General features: G+C 61.6%; 2 protein-coding genes across 2 annotated transcripts; one reads left to right on the top strand and one right to left on the bottom strand.

The window, feature by feature from the left end:
- Positions 1 to 4,337: 4,337 nt before the first annotated feature.
- LOC138993320 (lymphocyte antigen 6H) lies at positions 4,338 to 6,859 on the top strand. The gene is made up of 4 exons (XM_070392495.1): positions 4,338 to 4,780; positions 5,240 to 5,366; positions 5,946 to 6,065; positions 6,287 to 6,859. The coding sequence occupies exons 2-4, from the start codon at positions 5,300 to 5,302 to the stop codon at positions 6,520 to 6,522; spliced, it is 423 nt and encodes a 140-aa protein (XP_070248596.1). The 5' UTR covers positions 4,338 to 4,780; positions 5,240 to 5,299; the 3' UTR covers positions 6,523 to 6,859.
- Positions 6,860 to 19,004: 12,145 nt separating this feature from the next.
- On the bottom strand, positions 19,005 to 21,191 carry LOC138993039 (lymphocyte antigen 6C2-like). The gene is made up of 4 exons (XM_070392108.1): positions 21,109 to 21,191; positions 20,390 to 20,457; positions 20,107 to 20,223; positions 19,005 to 19,228 (listed from the first exon to the last, which is right to left on the bottom strand). Exons 1-4 carry the CDS (start codon positions 21,189 to 21,191, stop codon positions 19,005 to 19,007), a joined length of 492 nt encoding a protein of 163 aa, XP_070248209.1.
- Positions 21,192 to 24,563: the final 3,372 nt, after the last annotated feature.

Genomic DNA, 24,563 nt, shown 5'->3' with positions numbered 1-24,563 from the left:
TGCAAGGTGCCTCTGTGTTCTCCGGGGGTCGGGGGGAGGGCGTGATCCGGAGGAGGGACAGGGAGGGGAGGGGAGGTCCCCGCCTCCATCTGCACGCGGCGCCCTCCCCTTTCCCATATGGGGACCCCAGGGCTTCATCTCCGGGTCCTTAACGTAATCCCATCTGCAAAGACCCTTTTTTCTTTCTTTTTAAAATATATTTTTATTGATTTCAGAGAGGAAGGGGGAGAGAGACAAAAACATCAACGATGAGAGAGAACCATGGATCGGCTGCCTCCTGCACGCCCCACACTGGGGATGGAGCCCGCAACCCGGGCACGTGCCCTGCCCGGAATCGAACCTGTGACTTCCTGGTTCATAGGTCGACGCTCAACCACTGAGCCATGCCTGCTCGCAACCCTTTTTTCAATAAGGTCACAATCCCAGGCCTGGGGTGAGGATTTGGATCTCTTTTGGGGCCTCCATTCAGCCCAGCACACACCCCACCCCTCACTATTCCGGGGCCCCCGGGGCCAGGGATGGTCTCCGTCTGGTGCTGTGTGGGTGACAGATGTCCCTGCTGGCCCTTGGCTGGCCCCTCGGGGAGGCCACGCTATCGGCCTTTGGGGAAGCAGTCCTTCGTCACACGGCCGCCAGCCACACCCCCAGTCTCCGAGGAGTTGGGGGGAATCTGGTGGCATCCCCACAAATACCCGGTGGGGAGCTCAGCTGCACCTCTCCCGGGACCCCAGCCTCGGCCCTTTCCCGCTAGGGCCCGACCCAGAGGCCTGTTCTCTGGGCTTCTGCGCCCCAGGTGCCCGGCCAATGGCTGGAGAGCCGTGGCCTCTGACACTGTCCCTGGTCCTGACGCGGGGGAGAGGCTGTGCTGTGGGCCGCGCGCGCCCATGGTCCTGGACCCTGAGCACAGCATCAGACGTGCGCCACGGCCCCAGAGGCGCCTCAGGCTTCGGGCAACTTGCCAGAGCGGCACCTGTCAGGGCAAGATCCCAGTGCCCCTGGCCAGGATCTGGGCACCTGGGCAGGTCAGGCTGGGAAGAGGGAGGTCAGGCCAGCTGTCACCCCTCCCGCCGGAGGAGCCGTGCGCCTGCAGGGGCCAGGCCCACACAGGGACTTTCGGGGCTCTGCGCCCCTGAAAGAAAGCCCTTTCTTTTGCTAATCATGACAGATTGTCATTACTGTTTGCGCAGCCCTGATAGGGTGAGGCTGACCCACGTGGGAGCGAGGGAGGCAGAGTAGCTTGGAAACCGGGATAGGAATCTCTGTTTCCTTGGCAACCAAGCCCAGCGTGGGAGAGCCCAGGTCTCCACTCTCTGGGGCCCAGAGCTGCATTCCCCAGGGGCCGGCCCCACCTCCTGAGACATTACATCTCTTTGGACACCAGGCTTCTGCTCCTACTGCCCCCATTATGCCCCCCCCACCTGTCATGCCCCGCCCGCCCTTATGCTCTTTTGCCAAATAACAGATAACCCCAAAAGGTAGGGGCTTAAAACAGCACCATTTATGGCCCGCAGTGTCTTGGACAAAGCAGAGAGAACTTGGGAATGGCTTCAAGATCAGTGATCAGCGATCAGGAACTGGCTCGTGCAACGATGCAGGCTGGCGCATCCCACATCTGCAGATCGGCCGGGTGGCCAGCAGCCAGGGGAGCCAGGAAGAGCCAACGTTTCAGCTCAGGTTCAAAGGCCGCCTGCTGGCAGCATTCCCTCTTGCCCAGGGGCAGTCAGTCTCCAGTTCCTTCAGCCCTTCACCTGATTTGGTGAGGCCCACCAACACCACAGAAGGCGATCTGCTCCCCTCGAAGCCACCGACGTCGATGCTAATCTCAGCTGCTTCCTTCCGAGCACCTTAAAGGCACCAGGTGCCCTGACCGGTTTGGCTCAGTGGATAGAGCATTGGCCTTGGACTGAAGGGTCCCAGGTTCGATTCCGGTCAAGGGCATGTACCTTGGTTGCGGGCACATCCCCAGGAGGGGGTGTGCAGGAGGCAGCTGATTGATGTTTCTCTCTCATCGATGTTTCTAACTCTCTATCCCTCTCCCTTCCTCTCTGTAAAAAATAAATAAATAAATAAATAAATAAATAAAAATAAAGGCCCGATGTCACCGCCTTTGGGCTGTGGTTGTTGCTGTTGAGATGCTGCTGCCAGTCCCGCTGCCAGTCCTTTAACGTTGACCAGGGTCCCTCCCTTTGGGCTGGTTTAAAGGCCTTTTGCCTTCGGTGGTTTGCAATTTCACGATGTCGTACCTGGGTGTGGATTGTTTGTTTCTTTGTTTATTCTGCTTAGTATCTGTTATGCTTCTCTGGAAATACTGATCCGTCACCAGTTCTGGAATATTCTCAGGCATAATGTCTTCAACTATTGACTCTCTGTCCATTGGGACTGATATTACTAGCTCTTGGCACCCTATTTCTTGTGTATTAACGTTTCTTTTCTTTCTTTTTAAAAAAATATTTTTTTATTGATTTCTGAGAGGAAGGGAGAGGGAGAGAGAGATAGAAACATCAATGATGAGAAAGATTCATTGATTGGCTGTCTCCTGCACGCCCCCTACCGGGGATCGAGCCCGCAACCCCAGCATGTGCTCTTGACTGGAATCGAACCTGGGACCCTTCAGTCCGCAGGTTGACCTCTATCCCCTGAGCCACACCAGCCAGGGCCAACGTTTCTGTTCTATTCTCCACCTCCTTATCCCTTGTGCTATATTCTTGATCATGTCTTTCGATTTATATTCCAGTTCACAAATTCCCTCTTCACCTGCGTCTAATTTGCTGCCTATCTCATTTGCTGAGTTTATTTTAACAGCCATTTATTGACATGTAATCCACATCCTATAAAATTCACCCTTTTAAAGTATACAATTCCGCGGTTGTCAGCACATTCACAGACGTGTGCAGCCATCATCACTCCGTATTTTTAGGACATTTCATCCCTGGAAAAGAAACCCCTTGATCATTCACAGGAACGACCCCTGCTTTCTCTCTCCCAGGCAGCCACTGCTGTCCTCCGTGTCTCTTCTGGGCTTTTCCACCCTGGACATTTCCTGTAAAGGAGCCCAGACAATACCTCAACCCTCTTGTTTCCATTTCGCACAATTCTTCCAAGGTTGCTGCTGACCTTTTCGTGTCAGTGCGATGTTTTTTCACGGCTAGAGGTTCCGTTTTTCCCAGGGGAGCAGGGTCAGCTTGATAGGGTTCCTCCCGATCATGGATTGCAAACCCGTCCAGGGGGCCGGCTTTCTACCCCAGATCGGATGCCTTCCCCTTAGAACGTCGGTGGGATTTCCATGTCACTCGCCACTGCTTCGGCTGCATCGCATCCGGAGGCTTATTTTCTTTGGATATTTGTGGGGTTTTGACTTTGAGCTCCTGTTTGAGTTCTGTCTTGTCTGTGGGAGCCCCAGCCCCCGAGTCAGGGTTGCTGTCCATGCCCGCCTTTGCCTTCATTCCTCCGGAGCAGGAGAGCAGGAGGCCAACACCCGAGGTGTCACTGGTCACTGTGTCCCCGCCTGACCTTGGGCCGGAGCCCGACCTCTCGCTGCGGGGTTTCCTCCTCTGTAAGATGGGAGTGATGACAAGCTGGTGAGCAGGGATGCAGTGAGGCTGTGATGAGATGTGTATCAGGGGTTCATTTTTTTACAACATATTTTATTGATTTCAGAGAGGAAGGGAGAGGGAGAGAGAGAGAAACATCAAAGATGAGAGAGAATCATTGATGGGATTGAGCCCACAACCGGGGCATGTGCCCTGATGGGGAATCAAACCGTGACCTCCTGGTTCATAGGATGCTCAACCACTAAGCCACACCGGCCAGCCTGCGGGCCACTCTGGAGCGCACAGTAGGTGCTCCATGAACGCATCTCAGGACGACACATGGGCGACAATCCTCTGTCTAACGTACCATCGTGTTGTCGGGGCCCCAGGGCGCGCTAGGCCAGCAGCGGGGAGAACTGAGGATAAATGGGGGCAGGATGCAAGGGGCGACCCCACGTTTGCTCCGTTTGCTCCGGCTGCGGTTAAGGCCCAGGGTCCAGGGGCGGAGGCGCGGGCGAGAGGCAAAGCTGAGCCCCAGCCGGCGGCAGGGGGCCTCGATGTCCCGCTGGGGTGGGGGACCGGCCCCTGGGGGGGTGTGCTGGAGAGGGCAGTCCTGGGCTGCTTGGGGGGGGCGTCGTCAGGGGCGCTCAGAGCGAACAGCCCGGACCCACCGGAACCGGGTGGGGAGGGGAGGGGAGAGGCCCGGGGCCTCGCGCCCCAAGGGGACCCGCACCCGCACCTGCGCGCCCTCCCTCCCTCCCTCCCTCCCTGCGTCTTTGTGCGATTCGCTTCCTTTCGCAGTAAACGTGCCTCCGAGAAATTCCGAGGGGACCTGCGCGGAGCGGCGTGGGGAGGGCTCCCGCCCGCTCCGGGGCGCGGGGTGCGGAGGCGGCGGAGGGAGCGGGCGGGGAGGGCGGGCAGCGCCGCTGGCTCAGGCCCAGGACGCCCCGGACAGCGGCCAGGCTCGGACCCCGGAGCCCCCGGCTCCCGGCCGCGCGTCGCCCGCCGCCCCCGCCCGCGTCCCGCGCGCCCCCGCCCAGCTCCGCCCCGCCCCGCCCCTCGCGCGGGGTCCGCGTCTGCGGCTGCGTCCCCCGAAAGACGAGGCTGCGCCCGGGCTCCGGTCCGCAGGGAGACCGAAGGACACCGCTCCCCGCGCCCGCCCGCCCGGAGCCTCGGAGCCTCGGAGCGCCGACGCCCCGGGGATGTGAGTGCGCCCGACCCGCGGCCTGCGCTCCACGCTCCGACCCGCGGTGAGCACCCGAGCGCGCGCGGGGGCGGGGGCGGGGGCGGGGGCGGGAGGGGCTCGGCGCGGGGTTCCCGGCCCCCCAGCCCAGGGGCGGGGGTGGGGACGTGGCGTGCGCCCCTCCCCCCGCCGGCAGGTGCCCGGGCTCGCACCTGGCCCGGCCCTTCCCTCCCGGACGCGCCGACCGCCCCCGCCCCCCAGGAGAGGACGCGCCCGCCGGACACCGCCTCCCTCCCACAGGTGCTGGGGGGGCACCTCGGCCTGTCCCCGTGCCCGGCGGGCAGCCCTGGTCTCGCCGAGGGAACGCGGGGGACGCCTGGGGGATGGGCGGGGGTGGGGCTGTGCGCGCTCCCCGCGACCCCGGCGGTGGATCCGTGGCTGGAGGTCGCGTTTGGAGGCAGAAAAGGCGAGGGTCCTTCGGGGCCGGCCGGGGGCCGAGTCCGCTGACCGGGCTTCTCCCCGCCAGGCCCGCGCCCCAGAGGACCCCGCCCGCCGCCCCCACGCCTTCGCGAGGCCCGCCCGGAGCATGCTGCCCCCTGCCATGAAGGGCCTCGGCCTGGTGCTGCTGGCCGCCCTGCTGTGCTCTGCGCCCAGTGAGTCTGGGGCAGCCCACCCGCTGGGCCAGGTCGCCGGGAGAGCCAGGGTGGACCCCCATCAAACCCACCCCCCTCTTGGGCCCCTGGGCCCCCAGCCGGCCCTCGCCCCACGGCCCTCACCCCACGGCCCTCACCCCAGGGCCGCTCCTCCTCTGCGCCTCGCCCAGCTGGTCAGCGGGGATGCCCCTGGCGCAGGGCAGGTCCTGTACCCGCTCACCCTCTGAGCCCATCCACACGCCCAGCAAGTCCTGCTTGGTCCTTGGAAGCTTAGAACCCACGGAGCTCTGGGAGGGGGCGGGGTGTGGGGTGCAGGAGGGCAGCTCAGGTGTGGGTGCACCTCTGGGGCAGGGAGGCGGCTCCGGAGCCCCAGGGGCGGGGTCCTCCGGCGAGCTATCGGGGAGCCAGGCGGCTTCTCCGGGGCCTGCCCTCCCGGCGCTGGTCTGGCCCTGGCCCTGTCCCTGTTGGCCAGGGGGTGCCCGGCTGCCACAGCCACATGGCAGCAGGCAGGTGGGGGTGCAGGGGGCTGGCCGCCCGGCCCCAATCCCTCTGGTCATCCCCCTCCTCGGGCCTGCCCAGCTCACGGCCTGTGGTGCCAGGACTGCACACTGACCACCAACTCCAGCCACTGCACCCCGAAGCAGTGCCAGCCCTCAGACACCGTGTGCGCCAGCGTCCGCATCACTGACCCCAGCAGCAGTAAGCCGGGCCGGTGGGTGGGTGGGGAGCGCGGGAGGTGCCGCGGGAGGTGCCACCGGGCCCGCGGTGGGACAGCGAGAGGCGCCTGTCCGGCCCTGGCCCCTCCGGGCCCTTCCCATGCCATGGGGCAGCAGGGTGGGTGAGAGCCTCGGTCTGCTGGGCTGAGAGGACCAGGCAGGGCTGCCATTTCAGCGCCCCCCCCCCCCCCCCCCCCCCCCCAGGCAGGAAGGACCACTCGGTGAACAGGATGTGTGCCGCCTCTTGCGACTTCGTCAAGCGGCACTTTTTCTCAGACTACCTGATGGGCTTCATTAACTCTGGGATCCTGAAAGTAGACGTGGACTGCTGCGAGAAGGATTTGTGCAACGGGGTGCCCGGGCCGGGGGGCAGCGCCTGGGCCCTGGCCGGGGGGCTCCTGCTCAGCCTGGGGCCCACCCTCCTCGGGGCTGGGCCCTGAGGTCCCCCCTCCCCAAGGGCTTCCGAGCTTGTCCTGGGCCTGGCTGCCCCTCCCTGGCCTGGCCTGGCTCGGCTCGGGCTGGGGCCGCCCGGCCTGGGCCTGGCTCCACGTCCGTGGCCCTTGCCCCTCTCTGTCTCTCCACCAGCTCGGAGTCCCAGCCAGCTGGTCACCTCCAGGACACGCGTCCATCGTCCGTTGGGTGGGCAAGGGGCCTGGGGGTGAGGGCAGGGGGCTGGGGCTCCCAGGTCTCTGAGGGGAAGCTGGGCCAAGCCAGGCCCCGCTCAGCAGCCCAGCTGTGAGCCTCTTCTACAGAAATAAAGTCACTTCTGAGTCTGGAGACCTGGGTCTGAGCCTGGGCGGGTGGGGCTCCCAGCAGGGTTGGGAGGGAGGTGCTGAGGGAGAGCAGGTGGTGCCAGGCAGGCGGGCACCGGGCGGGCGGGCGGGCGGGCGGGCTCTGGGGGCCATGGTGCTGGGCTGCTGGGCCTGGTGAGGTTGGGAGCGAGGGGTGGGGGAGGGTAAAGCCAGATGAACCAGGTCACAGGTGTGCACACCGTGGGCGGCCCCTGCGTACACGTGTGCAGACTCACGCCCCCACACACAGATACAGTGGCACACACAGCCTGCCACGCCTGCAGCGTGGACACCCATCCACACCCACACTCACGTAATCACACGCTCACGCCCCGGGTCCCGTGAGCGTGTGTGAGGCCTGCACACGCACCCACACACCCGACTCCGCCTCTGAACCAGAGATTCCCAGCCTGCCCCGCCCAGGGGGCGCTGCCGTGGCCGGGATCCTGTGGATGGTACGGAGGGACTGCGGCATTTGGGTGGGAGCGGGTGGGGAGGACCCTGGAGGTCAGTCAGGTGCGGCGTAGCCTGGCCCTTCCTGCTCCAGCAGTGGTCCGTGGCCCCGTCCCTGCATCGAGGCCAGCCCAGCCTCTCACGCCCACAGGCCGTGTGGCTCACCTTGTTAGCTGGGGGACGCTGGGCGGCCACTCCAGGATCCCTCTGGGGTCAGGACTTTGTCCAGTTCTTCCTCCTTCCTGTGTGGCTGCCCCAGGCCCTGGTCCCTTGGGGTCCTGGGCTCCGTGGAAAGGACAATGATTCCACTAAGAGCCGGCCCTGGCCTCCCACCCCCACTCCGCTGATGAGCCCTGGAGAGGGGCAGGGGCCCAGGGGGGGTGAGCGGAGAGGACAGCACGGCCCCTGGAGACTGGTGTCGATCTCCGGCCAGTGGCAATGGCCGAGGGACGCAGCCAGGTCACCTGTGCTCTGCTCCAAGTCGACTCTGCGAGGCACCCCATCCCGCCCCGCCTGAACCTCAGTCAAGTGCGCTGCCCACCGCGTGGAGGGCGGGACCCAGGGCAGCTCGCCCAGGGACGTGTGGAGAGACAGCAGCTGTGAGGAGCGCGGGGCGCCAGGAGGTCCCGGGAAAACCGACACCGGCCTGACCCTGGGACCGTGCAGTCCAACTTGGATGCCCGTCTCTGTGCTGAACTTACTATTTCAGGGAAGGATTTACAGCAGGAAAAGGGAAAAGCTCCCAGCTTTTAAAAACACATTTTTCTTGATGTCAGAGAGGAAGGGAGAGGGAGAAAGAGTGAGAAACATTAAGGATGAGAATCATCGATCGCTGCCTCCTGCACGCCCCCTACTGGGGGTGGAGCTCGCAACCCGGGCCTGTGCCCTGACCGGGAATCGAACCGGCAACGCTCAACCCCTGAGCCCCGCAGGTTGGGCTCTTCCACTCTCTAATAATGAATGGAAAAATATCCTCAGGTGAGGATTAAAAAATAAATAAATGGACGCCTCGAAAGAGGCTGTCAAGTTCCAGTCCCCCACCCCCCGCCCCACCCCCGTCCCCCGCCCCACCCTCACCCCCCAGCAACGGGCGTGGTCCGACTCTAGGAGTGTTTGCCCGGCTCGGGGACAAAATCCAGACTCGCATCGAATTGCTGTTTGAAAAATTACCAGTGCGAGGGACCGTGTTGTGTGTGTGTCAGCGTTGTGCTGCTTCCGTAACAGCCCGAGGTGCCCGGGGTCACCCCTCTGTGTGGTGTCTGTCTTTTCTGATGGTTCGCAGGCCGCGTTGTGTATCAGGAACGCAGTCTTCCCCGTGTCCTTGACTTGTCGTCACTGTGTCTGTAGGATATCGTCAAGCCCCACGTGGTTGGATCCAATTGTCCTTTTACGGATTCTGGGTTTGGGATCTTCACACCTCTGCCCTTACCTACGGGAAGACTCTAGTTTTCTTTCTTGAAGGATATGTCTTTATCGATTTCAGAGGGGAAGGGAGAGGGAGAGGGGGAGAGAACCATGGGCCAGCTGCCTCCTGCACACCCCCTACTGGGGATCCAGCCCAGGCATGCGCCCCCACAGAGAATCGAACGTGAACCTCTTGTTTCAACCCCTGAGCCGGGCCGGGCCTGCAGGTGAAGTGGGGAGCCCCTCTGTCCAGCCCCAGAAGGATGCGCTCCGAGTTTCTCCTGGGGTTTCACGCCCGTGGGTATGGATTGGGGAAGGAAGAGGCCTTCTCCAGTGACGTCTCCCCGTAGGACCTTGGAGCAGCGCGTCTCTCACTCGGGCTCCTCAGAGTCCCCTGCACAATCTCAGGGCCAGGTACACGTCCTTGTGTGTCGCTGGCAGCTCATCGCTGTGTGGTGTCATCAGTGGGATCCCTCCCCTTCCGTTACATGGGAGCTGGCATTTCTGGTGTGGCGAGCGATGTCTTCATTTTCTTCATGGCGTCTTTCCCTCAGTACCTACCCCCCCCCCCCGCCCCCCACACACACAGCAGGACCGTTTAAGCAGGATGACTAGGGAGGGGGGGAGGGGTTCGCAGGGCAGACACGGGTGGGCTGGGCCCTTGATCGCTGGAGCCTCTACCCACTGTGCCAGGGCATCTCAGACACAAACGCCAACAGAGGGAGCGAGTCTCTGGAGAAGCCCCGCAAATCACTTCTAGCCCGGGCGGCGGGGCTCCGTGGTTGAGCTTGAGTGTCGACCTAGGAACCGGGAGGTCACGGTTGGATTCCCGGTCAGGGCACAGGCCCGGGTTGCAGGCTCCATCCCCAGTGTGGGGCAAGGAGGCAGCTGATCAGTGATTCTCTCTCATCATTGATGTTTCTCTCTCCCTCTCCCTTCCTCTCTGAAATGAATAAAAACAAACAGCCTACAACACACTTTTAGAAAGGGAGGGACGGGCAGACGGCGAGGGGCGGGGTCCTGAGGAGGGAGGCCTCGGGAGGGGGGGGGGGGGAGGGGGGGGGGGGGGGGGACGGGGTGGGGGGGGGGGGGGGAGGGGGGGGGGGAGGGCGGGGGGGGGGACCGCCCTCAGCCGGGGGAGAGACCCCGGGGCAGACGGGAGGGGGGCGGGGGGGCCGGGTGGAGGGAGCGGAGGGCCTCGGCGGGGCAGGGGGGGGGGGCGGGGGGGGGGGGGGGGGGGGGGGGGGGGGGGGGGGGGGGGGGGGGGGGGGGGGCCCTGGCAGGTGCCCACACACGGCCTCGTGGCCCGCACGCTGTGGGTGGTGGCCCCTCGATTGGACACGACGCTGGGAGAGAAGATGGATTCCGCATCGACCAGCCTGACAGAGGGGCCGGAGAGAACACTGTAGAGGGATGGAGTCACCTGTTGGCCTGAGAGGGGCGCTCGTGCGGGGAGGGGCTGCGCCTGGGCTGGCGGGCTGGGCGCTGCCCGGACCCTCCATAGCTCTTCTCGTTGGTGACGTCTGGACCTGTCTCCCTGGCAGAACTGAAACCAGGTACCGAGCGGGCGGGAGGCTGCAGAAGGGAGTTTCCGAATCGCAGGGGTTCAGTGCAGGGACTAGCGCCGATCTGCAGAGGAGGCGGAGGGAGGGGGCCGGGGGGGGGGGCAGCCACAGACCGCACGGCAGCCAGAGCGGGGCTCCTTGCTTTCCAGCCCATCTCCTCCTCCTGCCGCTATCAGCAGGGCCTCTTAGATTCCAAGGCACGAGGCCCGATAACCACAAAGGAAGCATCCTGACCCTCCTTGCTCAGCATTTGTGTTGCTTGTTTAATTTTTAAAAAATACATTTTTATTGATTTCAGAGAGGAAGGGAGAGGGGGGGAGAGAGAGAGAGAGAAACATCAATGATGAGAGAATCATCGATCAGCTGCCTCCTGTGCCCCCCACACTGGAGACCGAACCCGCAACCCAGGCATGTGCTCTGACCAGGAATTGAACTGTGACCTCCTGGTTCATAGGTCAACGCTCAACCACTGAGCCACATCAGCCAGGCTAATTTTTTAAAAAAATTTTTTAATTGATTTATAGAGAGAGAAAGGAAGGGAGAGGGATACAGAGAGAGGAGCATCAATGAGAGAGGAACATTGGTCGGCTGTGTCCTGCACGCCCCCCACTGGGGATCGAGCCTGCCACCCACGGAGGAATGGAACCATCGACCTTTCAGCCACCCTGCACCCTCCCCCTCCCACTCCCCCAGGAGGCCCGCAGCGGAGGTGCTCTTCCGGAGCAGACCAGCCCCGGCCACGGACGGAGACCCAGGAACAGGTCCCGGGCCAGCCCTGCAGGCAGTGGGTGTTTCGAATGAAGGTGTAGAATAGAAAGGGAGCGAAGGAGTTGGGTAAGTCGTGAGCCAGGAGTCAGTGAGAGGAGGGCTGTCTGATGGGTGCTGACCGAAAGGGGTGGGGGTGGGGGGGGGCGGGAGTGAGCCCCTTCCGTGGGCGGGAGCCCCCGGTCAGCACTTCCTGTCCACCCCTTCCCCCTGTGCCGCCTCCCACAGCTCCCTGTCCTGAGGGGAAATGCAGGGCCCTGTCCCCTCCCGTGGGGACCCGAGGAACACGTCTGCCCCAGCCGGACAATGAGGTGGACAGACTCCAGGATGGACAGACAGACAAGCAGTCACCTCCGTGGGGCGACAGGATCTGGGGTCTTGGCCCAGGGGAGGCCTCGAGGGGCGAGCTGGTGTGTGTGAGGGGACAGGGCTGGGAAGGAGACTGGCGACTGGCCGATCAAATCAAGTCTTTCTCCCACTGTCCCTGGGGAGCGCGCAGGAGTCGCCATGGTTACCGTGCTCAGCCCTCCGTTTCTGAGAGCAGCGGCCACACACGAGCCAGAGACACACAGGAGTGGGGAAGGCGCCAGCAACACGGTGGAGAGGACAAGGCCCAGCAGGCGGCCAACAGCTGGTCCCGGGCACGCAGGCTTCCTTCTGCGGCTGCGCGGACTGGTAGACACACAGCTGCACAGACACTAGAGCTCCATAGCGCCTGTCATCCGCCTACCCTGTCTGTCTGTCCATCCATCCATCTACCCATCATCTATCTATCTATCTACCTATCATCTATCTATCTATCTATCTATCTATCTATCTATCATCTATCTATCTATCATCTATCATCTATCTATCTATCTATCATCTATCCATCTATCTACCTATCATCTATCATCTATCTATCTATCATCTATCATCTATCTATCTATCTATCTACTATCTATCATCTATCCATCTATCTATATCTATCATCTACCTGTCTACCTATCCATCTATCATCTATCTACCCATCTACCTATCATCTGCCTATCTATCTATCTATCTATCTATCCATCTATCGTCTATCTATCTACTATTTATCTATCTACCTATCCATCCATCTATCTATCTATCTATCTATCTATCCATCTATCGTCTATCTATCTTCTATTTATCTATCTGTCTACCTATCTATCCACCTATCCATCATCCCAGGGAGGAGGAGAGCAGGACTTTGCGGCGGAGAGAGGGAATGGCCCTGGGGAGGAGCAGGGTCCCCGGGTGTGAGGACAAGTCACCCTGTGATGGGTGTGAGACAGGCCCAGCCAGAGCGATGCTGTGGTACAGCTTCCCCGACTCCGGTGACAAAGGACCCCAAACGCCTGGCTGCGAACATCAGACATGAAGGTCCCACAGTCCTGGAGGGCCCGGAGCTGCAGCCAAGGTGCCTGCAGGGCCGAGATCCCTCCGCGGGGCTCTAGGGGCGCGTCCTTCCTCGTCCCCTCAAGTTTTGGGGGGCTCCTGGCATTCTTGGCTTATAGCCCCATCCCTCCAACCCCTGCCTTCATCTTCTCCGGAGGCCTGTGGGTCCTGTTCTCTCTCTTACAAGGACTCTCATTGGATTAGAATCTAATCCCGGATGGTCTCAACCTCAACCCTCCCCTTAACTGCTCCCACCAAGACCCCATTTCAATGAGGTCACATGCGCGTCTGTATTTTCATCTCCCGCACCGAGAATCCTGGGGCACGGGAGGAAGAGAAGTCGGGGATTTTTAGAATTTAGGGATCTGTGATTGCTCACTTATCTCATCCCCACCCATAGACACACCAGTCCTCAGGGCAGCAACCCGGAAGCCACCACCCCACCGCCCCACCCCTGGCTCCTGAGCGCATCCCAGTCCATGGTGCCCTCCCGCAGTGTTGTTGTGGCTGTGCAAGTCCATGGTGTCCAAGCAGAGTCACTGCGTATTGTGTCAGCCCCCCACACCCACACCCACACCCACACCCCCACCCACACACACACCCACACACACACCCACACCCACACCCCCCCACCCCACCCACACCCACACCCACACCCACACCCCCACCCACACACACACCCACACACACACCCACACCCACACACCCCCCACCCACACCCCCACCCACACCCCCACCCCCCACCCACACCCACACCCACACCCCCCACCCCCCACACACACACCCACACCCACACCCACACCCCCCCACCCCACACCCACACCCACACCCACACCCACACCCACACCCCACCACCCACACCCACACCCACCCACACCCCCCACCCACACCCACACCCACACACACACCCCCCACCCCCCCACCCACACCCCCCCACCCACACCCACACCCCCACCCACACCCCACACCCCCACCCACACCCACACCCCCACCCACCACACCCACACCCCACACCCACACACCCCACCCACACACACACCCACACCCCCCACCCACACCCACACCCACACCCCCCCCACCCACACACCACCCACCCACACACACACCCACCCACACACACACACACACCCCCACACCCCCCACCCACACCCACACCCACACCCACACCCCCACCCACACACACACCCACACACACACCACACACACACCCCACAACACACACCCACACCCACACCCCCCACCCACACCCACAACACCACACCCACACCCACACCCACACCCACACCCACCCACACCCACATCACAACCCACATCACACCCACACCACACCCACACCCACACCACACCCACATCACACCCACACCACACCCACACCCCACACCACACCCACACCCACACCACACCCACATCACACCCACACCACACCCACACCCACACCACACCCACATCACACCCACACCACAACCCACACCCACACCACACCCACATCACACCCACACCACACCCACACCCACACCACACCCACATCACACCCACACCACACCCACACCCACACCCACACCCACATCACACCCACATCACACCCACACCACACCCACACCCACACCACACCCACATCACACCCACACCACACCCCACACCCACACCACACCCACTTCACACCCACACCACACCACACACCCACACCCACACACACACACACACCCACACCCACACCCACATCACACCCACACCCACGTCACACCCACACCCACAGCAGTCTCCACGCAGTGCTCCGGCGCCCATCCGGTTCTCGCAGCCTCTCCTCCCTCGGATTCCGCGGGAACCACTCGTAGAACAAAATCCCCAGGTCACTGGGCTGAAGCCAGCTTGTCAGTTTCTCTGGATATAAAACCCTCGGGCAACCCGTTCTCCCTTGTACTGTGAGCATGTTCCTCACGTCCGTGCAGCAGGCCGTGAGGGGGAGCGGGCGGGTGTCCCCCCAACTCCTCTGTGCTCCCCCCAAGTCCGCTCCCCACCCTGGCCGGCCTCCACCTTCCCAGAAACTCTGCTTTGCTTTGAGAAAACCCTGCCTGCTCACAGCGTCACTGACACAGAGCCTCCCGCGGCCACTGGTGCCTTTGATCTGCGGACAGTTCCTCTGAGAGGTGACCTACAGAACCTACAGAACCTGCAGAACCCACAGAACCCACAGAATCTACAGAACCCACAGAACCTACAGAACCCACAGAATCTACAGAGCCTACAGAACCTACAGAGCCTACAGAACCTACAGAACCTACAGAACCCACAGAATCTACAGAGCCTACAGAACCCACAGAATCTACAGAGCCTACAGAACCTACAGAGCCTACAGAACCCACAGAACCCACAGAACCCACAGAATCTACAGAGCCTACAGAACCTACAGAGCCTACAGAACCTACAGAACCTACAGAGCCTATAGAACCCACAGAACCTACAGAGCCTACAGAACCTACAGAACCCACAGAACCCACAGAACCCACAGAATCTACAGAACCTACAGAGCCTACAGAACCCACAGAACCTACAGAACCTACAGAACGTACAGAACCCACAGAACCCACAGAATCTACAGAGCCTACAGAACCTACAGAGCCTACAGAACCTACAGAACCTACAGAGCCTACAGAACCTACAGAACCCACAGAATCTACAGAGCCTACAGAACCTACAGAGCCTACAGAACCTACAGAACTTACAGAACCTACAGAACCTACAGAGCCTACAGAACCTACAGAGCCTACAGAGCCTACAGAACCTACAGAACCTACAGAGCCTACAGAACTTACAGAGCCTACAGAACCCATAGAGCCTACAGAACCTACAGAGCCTACAGAACCTACAGAACCTACAGAGCCTACAGAGCCTACAGAACCTACAGAGCATACAGAAACCACAGAATCTACAGAACCTACAGAACCTGCAGAACCTACAGAACCTACAGAGCATACAGAACCTACAGAGCCTACAGAATCTACAGAACCCGCAGAACCTACAGAACCTACAGAGCCTGCAGAACCTACAGAGCATACAGAATCTACAGAACCCGCAGAACCTACAGAACCTACAGAACCCACAGAACCTACAGAGCCTACAGAGCCTACAGAACCTACAGAGCCTAGAGAATCTACAGAACCTACAGAACCTACAGAACCTACAGAACCTACAGAGCCTACAGAACCTACAGAGCATACAGAAACCACAGAATCTACAGAACCTACAGAACCTGCCGAACCTACAGAACCTACAGAGCCTACAGAGCCTACAGAACCTACAGAGCATACAGAAACCACAGAATCTACAGAACCTACAGAACCTGCAGAACCTACAGAACCTACAGAGCATACAGAGCATACAGAACCTACAGAGCCTACAGAACCTACAGGACCTACAGAACCTACAGAACTTACAGAACCTGCAGAACCTACAGAATCTACAGAACCTACAGAGCCTACAGAACCTACAGAATCTACAGAGCCTACAGAACCTAGAGAACCTACAGAATCTACAGAATCTACAGAGCCTACAGAGCCTACAGAGCCTACAGAACCTACAGAACCTACAGAACTGGGGCGGCACGGGGTGGGGAAGGGCCAGACCCTCCTGGAGCCAGTGGGAGGAAGGCAGCGGAGGCAGCAGACAGGGCTCTGGAAGGAGGGTATGGGCGCCCCTGTGGCCTGGCCAATGCCACATGTGCGTGTGTGTGTGTGTGTGTGTGTGTGTGTGTGTGAGATGGTGGGGGGCAGGCGGGCTCAGGGCAGTGCAGAGGAGGTGCCCCCAGTGCCCTCTGCACTATGACCCTACATGTCTGCGGCAGCACCTGGGACCCATCAGCTCTCCAATCAGCTCCTGCCCCCCCTTCCGGGAGCCAGCCCCGTGCCCCGCCCGGTCCATCATCCCCCGCAGGACCCAGCCTAGGCTCGCGGCTCTGCTCCCAGCAGTCTGGAGGGTGAGGGGACATGTGCCTGAGGGAGCAGAGGCTCACCCCCCAGCGCGGGGCGAGAGCCACCACGCACAGGCGGAGGCCCCGCGCACCACAGCCCGAGTGTGAGCTGCTGCACCTGGGGCCTCAGGGTCAGAACACAGCCCTCGGAATGAAGGCTTGGCTAACTTACCGGACGGACGGGCGCCCTCCTGCCCCCCTTCCCAGTCCCCTCCGACCCCACTACCACCTCCTGGGCACACCCTTCCGTCCCCTCTGCACTCCCTCATTCCTCAGATTTAAAAAATATATATTTTTTATTAATTTCAGAGAGGAAGGGATAGGGAGAGACATAATCATCAATGCTGAGAGAGAATCATTGATCAGCTGCCTGCTGCACGCCCCCTGCTGGGGATCGAGCCCATAACCCAGGCATGTGCCTTGACTGGAATCGAACCCAGGACCCTTCAGTCCGCAGGCTGATGCTCTATCCACTGAGCCACACCGGCCAACGCTCAATGTCCTTTTATGCTGCGGTTCTCGGGTCATTAGCGAGCCACGGCAGAGGCCACACTGCCCAGCGATTCCTTCTGTGACTCAGTCTCCCCGAAGTGTCCAGTCAATCGCCCCGCCCCACCCCCAGGCTGGCCACTGACCTTGCAGTGGTTCTCAACCTTTTGGCCCTTTAAATACAGTTCATGTTGTGACCCAACCATAAAATTATTTTCGTTGCTACTTCATAACTGTCATGTTGCTACTGTTATGAATCGTCATGTAAATATCTGATATGCAGGATGGTCTTAGGCGACCCCTGTGAAAGGGTCGTTCCATCGCCAAAGGGGTCGCGACCCACAGGTTGAGAAACACTGCGCAGGCTCAGGTGCAGGGGGCGCTGGCGGGGGGGTGGGGGGGGGCAGGGGTGCCCTCTCCTGGCGGCGGCGGTCCCCTTTGGATCCGTTTTCCCCGGAGGGAGGCGGGCCTCGGGGAGGGCGCCCTCTGGCGTCTGTCCGTGGGATGGCGGGCTCCTAGGGACATTGTTCCGCCTGCTTCGGCCCCGAGACCAAACCCTAAATCCCTCTCGGACTCGGGGGAAGGGGTGGCATCCTCTCCGGACACGCGCAGGCTCATCCCGTTGGGAGGTGACACTCCCAGCCGCGTGTCCGTGAGCGGGGCCCGCCCGGCGGGTCAGACGCCCTGAACTCCGGGCGCACCTGCAGGCGGGGCCCACCCGCGGCCGCACCTGTGTCCTCGGAGCAGCCGAGCTCCCGCCTGGAGGCGGCGGCCGCCCGCCCCGCCCCGCCGCCCCGCCGGCAGGTTCCCGCCACCGGAGCCGAGCCCCGCCCCGCCCCGCCGCCCCGCGGGCAGGTTCCCGCCACCGGAGCCGAGCCCCGCCCCGCCCCGCCGCCACGGCAGCCCCGGCTTCGCCCGCACGGTCCCTGCAGCCCCTGACGATGGCAGAGGCCGGGCCGGGCCGGGCGTGCGCCCAGGGCGCGGCTCACTTACGCGCCCGGGTCGCCAGGAGGCGCTCGGGGCAGGCGCTCCGGACGCTGCGGGGCCCCCCCTCCCCGAGGTGCTTGGCGAGACATCCGGAGTGCCAGGGAGACGGGGACGGGGAGGGTGGGATGGAGGGGGCGTGGGTGTGGGAGGGGGGGTGGGCTTGGCGCAGGGGAGCCCCGCCCCCGCCCAGCGCCTCAGGGAGGGGCACTCACTTCCGTTGGTCACTCAGGCCTCGTCCGCCCCCAAGGCTCCTTCCTCCCTGGTATGCGCCCCCCCCCCCGCCCTGCCTGCCCCCCGCTTCCAGCCAGCCCTGCGCGCCTCTCTTGTGCGTGTGCGGAGCCTCCCGGGAGACGGGGACCGAGGGTCCGCGCGGCAACGAATGCCACCACCCGCCTCGCTGGCGCAGAAGGGGCGGGGAGGACGCTTTGGCAGGGCGAGGCCCTCTTGTTTTTAAAAAATATGTTTTTGATTTATTTTTTTAGAGAGAGAGAAGGGAGAGATAGAAACATCGACCAGAAACATCATCAATCGGCTGCCTCCTGCGCGCCCCCTGCTGGGGATCAGCCGCCATGCATCCCGGGCCTGAGCCCTGGCGAGTCCGACCGGTGCCCCCGGGGCCAGGGCGATGCTCACACACCGAGCCGCCCGCCGGCGCCAGGCGAGCCCCTCTGAGACGGGCGACGGGAACGGACGGGGACAGGGAGGAAGGTGGGACGGGACCACTTCTTTTTTTTAAAATATATTTTTATTGACTTCAGAGAGGAAGGGAGAGGGAGAGAGAGATAGAAACATCAATGATGAGAGAGGATCATTGATTGGCTGCCTCCTGCACGCTCCCTACTGGGGATTGAGCCCACACCCAGGCATGTGCCCTTGACTGGAATCGAACCCAGGACCCTTCAGTCTGAAGGCTGGTGCTCTATCCACTGAGCCACACAGGCCAGGGCAGGACCACTTCTGGGACCGCCAGGCTCAGGGCCGTCACACCAGGGGAGGCTGTGAGTCTGCGCCTCCCCCACCAGGCACCTCACTCAGAGAGGACAGGCCCGGCCCCCCAGTGCACACCCTGGGGGCTGGGGGGGCAGGAAGGGGAGGGGTCGTCACAGCAGATGGTGCAGGCCGAGCCCCATGCCCAGCAGGAGCCCCTGGTGCCAGGTCCTGGCGCTGAGGCCCCTGGGGGCCCCCGTGTTGCACAGGCTCTTAGAGCAGCAGAGGGCCTTGGCCAGCACGATCATGTTGGGGGTCAGCAGGTCCCACTCGGGGGGGCTCTTGAAGGCGCAGGTGCTGGTGCAGCTCCGGGTGACCCAGGTGCGTTGCTCGGAGCCTGTGGGGGAGACAGCGGTGCTTGCAAGGGGCCGGCAGCCAGGAGGGCGGGCTTTCCTGGTGTCACCAGGTGTGAGCCTGCGGGAGGGGGGCCCTCAGCCCGGGTTCCCAGGGGTGCTGTGCGAGTGAGGGTGCAGGATGTAGGGGAGCAGGCGAGTCCCAGCACCTGCAGGCGCCAGGCCAGGCTTGGCCCTTCCTCACTCAGGGGCATGATGGAGGCAGTCAGAGGTCTCTGTGCTGTGTGTCTGCAGGACTCCCCCCCCCCCCCCCAACCCACAGGGGAAAGAGCCAGGAGCCTCCAAGTCCAAGAAGGGGCCCTTGGGGGGGGGGGGTGCCGTGGACAGAGCATCAGCCTTTGGACTGAGGGGGCCTGGGGTTCCATTCAGGTCAAGGCCATGTATCTGGGTTGCAGGCTCCCCAGCCCCGGTTGGGGGGTGTGGGAGGCAACCAATCAATGTGTCTCTCTCACATCAATGCTCCCATCCCTTCCACTCTCTAAAAATCAATGTACAAACATCCTCGGTGAGGGAGGAAGGGAGGAAGGTCCCTGGGGGAGGAGGGGTCCAACCTGAGATCAAAGCTCCAGAGAGAGCCGGCCCTCAGCCAGGACAGCGCCCTGCCCCGCCGCGCCCCCCCCAAATCCAAGCCCAGCTGGAAGGAGCAGAGACAGAAGAGAACTAAGGAGAGGGAGGCCCGCGGAGCCCTGCACCTTCGCACATTCTCTCCATTTGAGCCCAGCCAACAGGAGAGGGCCTGGGGCTCTGCAAACGCAGGGCCCTCCCTCTTCCTCCTCTGAGCTTCACCCGGAGGGGGGGGGGGCGCCAGCGGGACGTGCACCCCGGCGCTCCCCTTCGTCTCCGCCCGCCCGCAGGGACTCACCCCACTTGTAGACGACCTCATGAGAGAAGCACAGGATGTTCGGGGGGGTGCACGTGACGGGCTTGCAGGTGGAGGTGTTGTTGGTGGCCAGGCAGTGGGCGCATTGCAGGTGGCCCTCTGCAGGACAGGGGCCGGGCAGGCTCAGGGCGCACCGGGCTCCCGCCCCCAGTGACTCCAGGGCTCCTGCATTCACCCCTGAAGCCGACGTCTCCCCACCCGGGGAAGCCCCCTCCACGCCCCGCGCCCAGGGGATCCGTGGAGCTCCCCTCGCTGCGGGCCTCACCTTTGGTGGCGCACACCAGAGCCGCCCACAGCAGCAGGAGGACCCCTCTCATGGCGGGGCAGTCGGGCCTGAGGGGGGGACCGCAGGAGGAGCCTTCCTTACCCAGGACCCCTGGCGCCACACCCGCCTCCCGCCCTCCCCGCCTCCCTCCGTCCCGCACCCTCTGTTGGCATTTGCATAGGCCCTCCTGGCCCCTCAGGGCCTTTGTCCCGCACCCCAGGGCCCCTCACCCTCACCCAGTCTCCACCTGCCCTCGGCCGGAGCTGGGCATGGAGGACAGTCAACCCTGCCCACGAGCTTCCTGGGCTCCTTAAGTCAGCAGCCAGGGCAGCGGGGGTGGGGGTAGGGGTGGGAGTGGGGGAGGGGTTGCTTCCGGCCTAAGGGACGAGGGGGGGGGGTGAGGGGGTGGGGAGGGGGCCAGGGCCCTGGGCTCCCCACTATCGGGCCAGCCCCCAGCTCCGATGCACCCCTTCAGCCTGTGACAGGCCCAGGAGCAGGACACTGGCGTCCGCACCGTGGAGCATGGGGGCAGGTTCGTGGGGGCCACCGATGGCTGAGGGACAGGCCCGGACGCCCTGAGCTCTGGGTGGGGGCCAAGGGCGGCGATGGGAGGACTTTCATGTTCAGTTCGTGTTCCGTGAAGCCGGGCGCCCCGGGGCTCCAGCTGGAAGTGATTGAACACCAGGCCCCTGGGCTCCGACCGTCAACCGAGTCCGAACAAGACCTTCTGGTCTCTGGCTGTGTTCAGCACGTTCCGATCGTATCGCTTCCCAGAGGCCCGGATCTCACCTCGCAGGGCCATCTTCCCCGGCTTAAGTACAATTAAGTCAGGAATCAATGAAAGGACAGATGAACGCGTTGTTTTCCCACGTAAAAATGAAACGGCAGCACAACCGAATTCACACAGTCTTTAGAAAGACTTTATATATATATATATATATTTTTAAAATACCTAGAACGGCCCTGACCGGTTTGGCTCAGTGGATAGAGCGTCGGCCTGTGGACTCAAGGGTCCCGGGTTCGGTTCCTGTCAAGGGCATGTACCTTGGTTGCGGGCACATCCCCAGTGGGGAGCGTGCAGGAGGCAGCTGAATCGATGTTTCTGACTCTATCCCTCTCCCTTCCTCTCTGTAAAAAGTCAATAAAATATATATTTTTAAAAATACCTAGAACGGATAAAAACATCACTTCTCGACATGTTTGGGATCGATGAAGGGCAGGTAGTCGTTTGGACAGAATATACTTCCCTCTGAACATTTGCAGAAGAAGAATAAAGACACCGTCCTGTTCGGAGGTCCATAATCTAAACCTACTTTGAAATCACGTCAAATCTCTAAAAAGGCTGCCGACAAGTGTAAGAACCGCCCTGGGTAACTTGTTTACACAGATTCCCCAAATCTTAGCCCCATACATGACTGCAGGACAAGATCGAAGTCCCAAAATTAACATGGAGCAACCCTGTTGTCTACAGACCATGCCCGTTTCCCCCGCTGCCCCCAGCGCCTTTCTCTGTCCAGGTCCGCCCTCCGGGCCAAGACCACGTGGGTATCTCGCGCTCTCAGCCCCCTCAATCTGGAACAGGCTGTCCGTCTTGATTTCTTTCACGACCTGGACACCGTTGAAGAGAAATGGCCAGCTATTCTGTAGAAAGTCTCATCCTTTGGGCTTGCTGCTCACTCATGAGTCCCTTCAGCTTACGCATTTTGGCAAAAAAATATCACCTAGTCCGGCCGGTGTGGCTCAGTGGCTGAGCGTCGACCCAGAAACCTAACGGTCACCGGTTCAATTCCTGGTCAGAGCACATGCCCAGGTTGTGGGCTGGATCCCCCAGTCGGGGGGAGGGGGTGCAGGAGGCAGCCGACCGATGATGTTTCTCTCCCGTGGATGTTTCTATCTCTCTCTGACTCTCCTTTCCTCTCTCTCTAAAAATCAATAAAAACATATGTTTTTTTAAAAATCACCTGACTGCAGTGGTGTTCTCGGCACTGGTCACACCAGGACACCTGACACTACTTGTGCCCTCACTGGCCCCTTGGTTAAGGTGGCACCTGCCGGATTTTTCCTCCGGAAAGTTACCGTTTGACCCCTTGCCTTGAATTCGGGTCTTGTGAGAGGCACTTTGAAGTTACGTAAATGTCCTATTCCACGTGATTCGCTTGCCCACGTAGTTAGCATCAATGATGGCTCGTTCCTGAAATGACTTATGACTGTGGGTTTTTGCCAAGTGGTGGTTATGTATTTCCACCCTTGTCTCTACACCGAAGAGCTGGCATTCTGATGCATTTCACTCGATTTCTCCTCTCCATCCCCTGGGATTCGCTTCCTTTAAAGTTCAGGTCCCTTTGAGAAGGAGATGTTATTTTATGGTCTTTAAAAACCGCGATCTGGGCCAATGCGTGCTTATTGCTGGCGGGTGCTTCCTTCAGAGGATACATATTCATACTCACACCGCTTCGCAATGGCTAACACATCCCACAACCCCTCCCGCTCCGCACTGCTCCCCTCCTTTCTCCCGCAGGGAGAACCCTGGCCTGTGACGTCACTGTATTGAAGCCGTTGGATTATGACATGTCTGAGCGTGTGTTTGCTTGGATTTTCCTGTCCGGTATTCATTTGGCTTCTTTTAAAGAAATGTTTTTATTGATTTCAGAGAAGAAAGGAGAGGGAGAGAGAGAGAAACATCCATGATGAGAGAGACTCATTGATCAGCTGCCTCCAGCACCCCCCAACCCCCACTGGGGATGGAGCCCGCAGCCCCGGCCTGTGCCCTTGACCGGAACTGAACCGTGACCTCCTGGTTCACAGTTCGATGCTCAACCCCTGAGCCGTGCCAGCCGGGCCCCACCCGGATGTTGATGTGAACAGACCTTGGGCACCCCCACCCTCTCTCATCTCGAGCTTCGGCTCTGACTGAGCCCAGGGTCCCGGGAGGCAGACCCAGGCCTGGAGTTAGGGATTCGCTGTGGCCTGCGAGCCCAGCCGCGGGCCATGCAGCTTCCGGTCGGGAAGGGCGCCGAAGGCAGAACAATGGAGACAAAGGTCAGACTGTGTTGGCGCCAGTTCCACATCCTCATCCGCAGCGCGTTCCTGGCCCGCCCTGCCCTCTGCCTGCCCATCACTGGCAGGTCAGCTCCTGCCAGGCCTTTGTGCGTCGGGGCCACCTGTGCAGAAGGCGGGTCCCCTCTGCTCCGGCTCCGTCCCAGGAAATAACCACCCGACAGCAAATCCCGTTGGAATCCACCCGGGGCCTGCGCAGGCTTTTGGCCTGGAGCAGCTTGGCGGTGTGTCCAGGGGTGCCCTGTGCCTCCAGGGACGCAGACGCCTGCCTCCTCCGCTGGTCCCCAGGCCTAGGCCCTGCTCTCCCCTGTCCTCCATCTCCCTGCCCACCATGAGGTCCCAAGGGTCACCCAGCTCAGCCTGGACAGCCGTGAGCTGGTCCTTGGTGTCACCTGTCCCAACCGAGTCCTCCCCTGTGTCCCTCACCAGGTGGTCCCCCCAGGCCTGGCACAGGGCCATCCTGGGCACCTTCAGCCCTTCCATCAGCCCTCGCTGTACCCAACCCTGCTGCCCACCAGACACGGGTTCCGTGGGCCGCCCGGCCCCTCCCAGCATCTCTGCACCCCACTGCCCCAGATGCACCCCACTAAGCCCCGCACGTGCCCTAGGCCCTCCAGTCCCCTCCCCGCCTCCCCACACAGGCCAGCTGGCCCTCGGAGGACCTGGCCCTCAGCCTGCGACCAGAACGCAGGGGCTGCCCACAGCTCAGCTGGATGTCCCATCCAGACATGACCAAGACCCAGGCATGGACGACACGTGACCACAGAGGTCTGCTGAGAGCTGGGCCAGAGATGTGCCCCACCATGAGGGTGGAAATGGCAGAAGGAGCCAGCCGGGTGGCTCAGCAGTGGTTGAGCATCGACATGTGGACCAGGAGGTCACGGTTGGATGCCCGGTCGGGGCACATGTCCCGGTTGCAGGCTCGATCCGATGCCCAGTGTGGGGTGTGCAGGAGGCAGCCGATCCATGACTCTCTCTCATCATTGAAGCTTCTATCTCCCTCTCCCTTTCCCTTCCTCTCTGAAATCAATTATTAAAGAAAGGCGGAAGGAGCTGGAGGGTGTGGTTGAAGAATAAGTTTATTGTCTTTGGAAGGAGTGGCAAAGCCTGGGTGGCA

This window comes from Myotis yumanensis, unplaced genomic scaffold, assembly GCF_028538775.1.
Source record: "Myotis yumanensis isolate MYYU_CA2020_CCGP unplaced genomic scaffold, mMyoYum1.0.hap1 SCAF_15, whole genome shotgun sequence".
Lineage (NCBI taxonomy): Eukaryota > Metazoa > Chordata > Mammalia > Chiroptera > Vespertilionidae > Myotis > Myotis yumanensis.
The sequence above is the reverse complement of the archived record's forward strand: the minus strand, read 5'-3'. Positions and strand labels throughout refer to the sequence as shown.

Coding starts and splice junctions, on each gene's coding strand:
- LOC138993320 (XM_070392495.1), top strand. CDS start 5,300: ATGCTGCCCCCTGCCATGAAGGGCCTCGGCCTGGTGCTGCTGGCCGCC. Junction 5,367..5,945: donor CCTGCTGTGCTCTGCGCCCA/GTGAGTCTGGGG, acceptor GGGCCTGCCCAG/CTCACGGCCTGTGGTGCCAG. Junction 6,066..6,286: donor CATCACTGACCCCAGCAGCA/GTAAGCCGGGCC, acceptor CCCCCCCCCCAG/GCAGGAAGGACCACTCGGTG.
- LOC138993039 (XM_070392108.1), bottom strand. CDS start 21,191: ATGGCCCTGCGAGGTGAGATCCGGGCCTCTGGGAAGCGATACGATCGG. Junction 20,224..20,389: donor TCTGGTGTGCGCCACCAAAG/GTGAGGCCCGCA, acceptor CCTGTCCTGCAG/AGGGCCACCTGCAATGCGCC. Junction 19,229..20,106: donor TGAGGTCGTCTACAAGTGGG/GTGAGTCCCTGC, acceptor TCTCCCCCACAG/GCTCCGAGCAACGCACCTGG.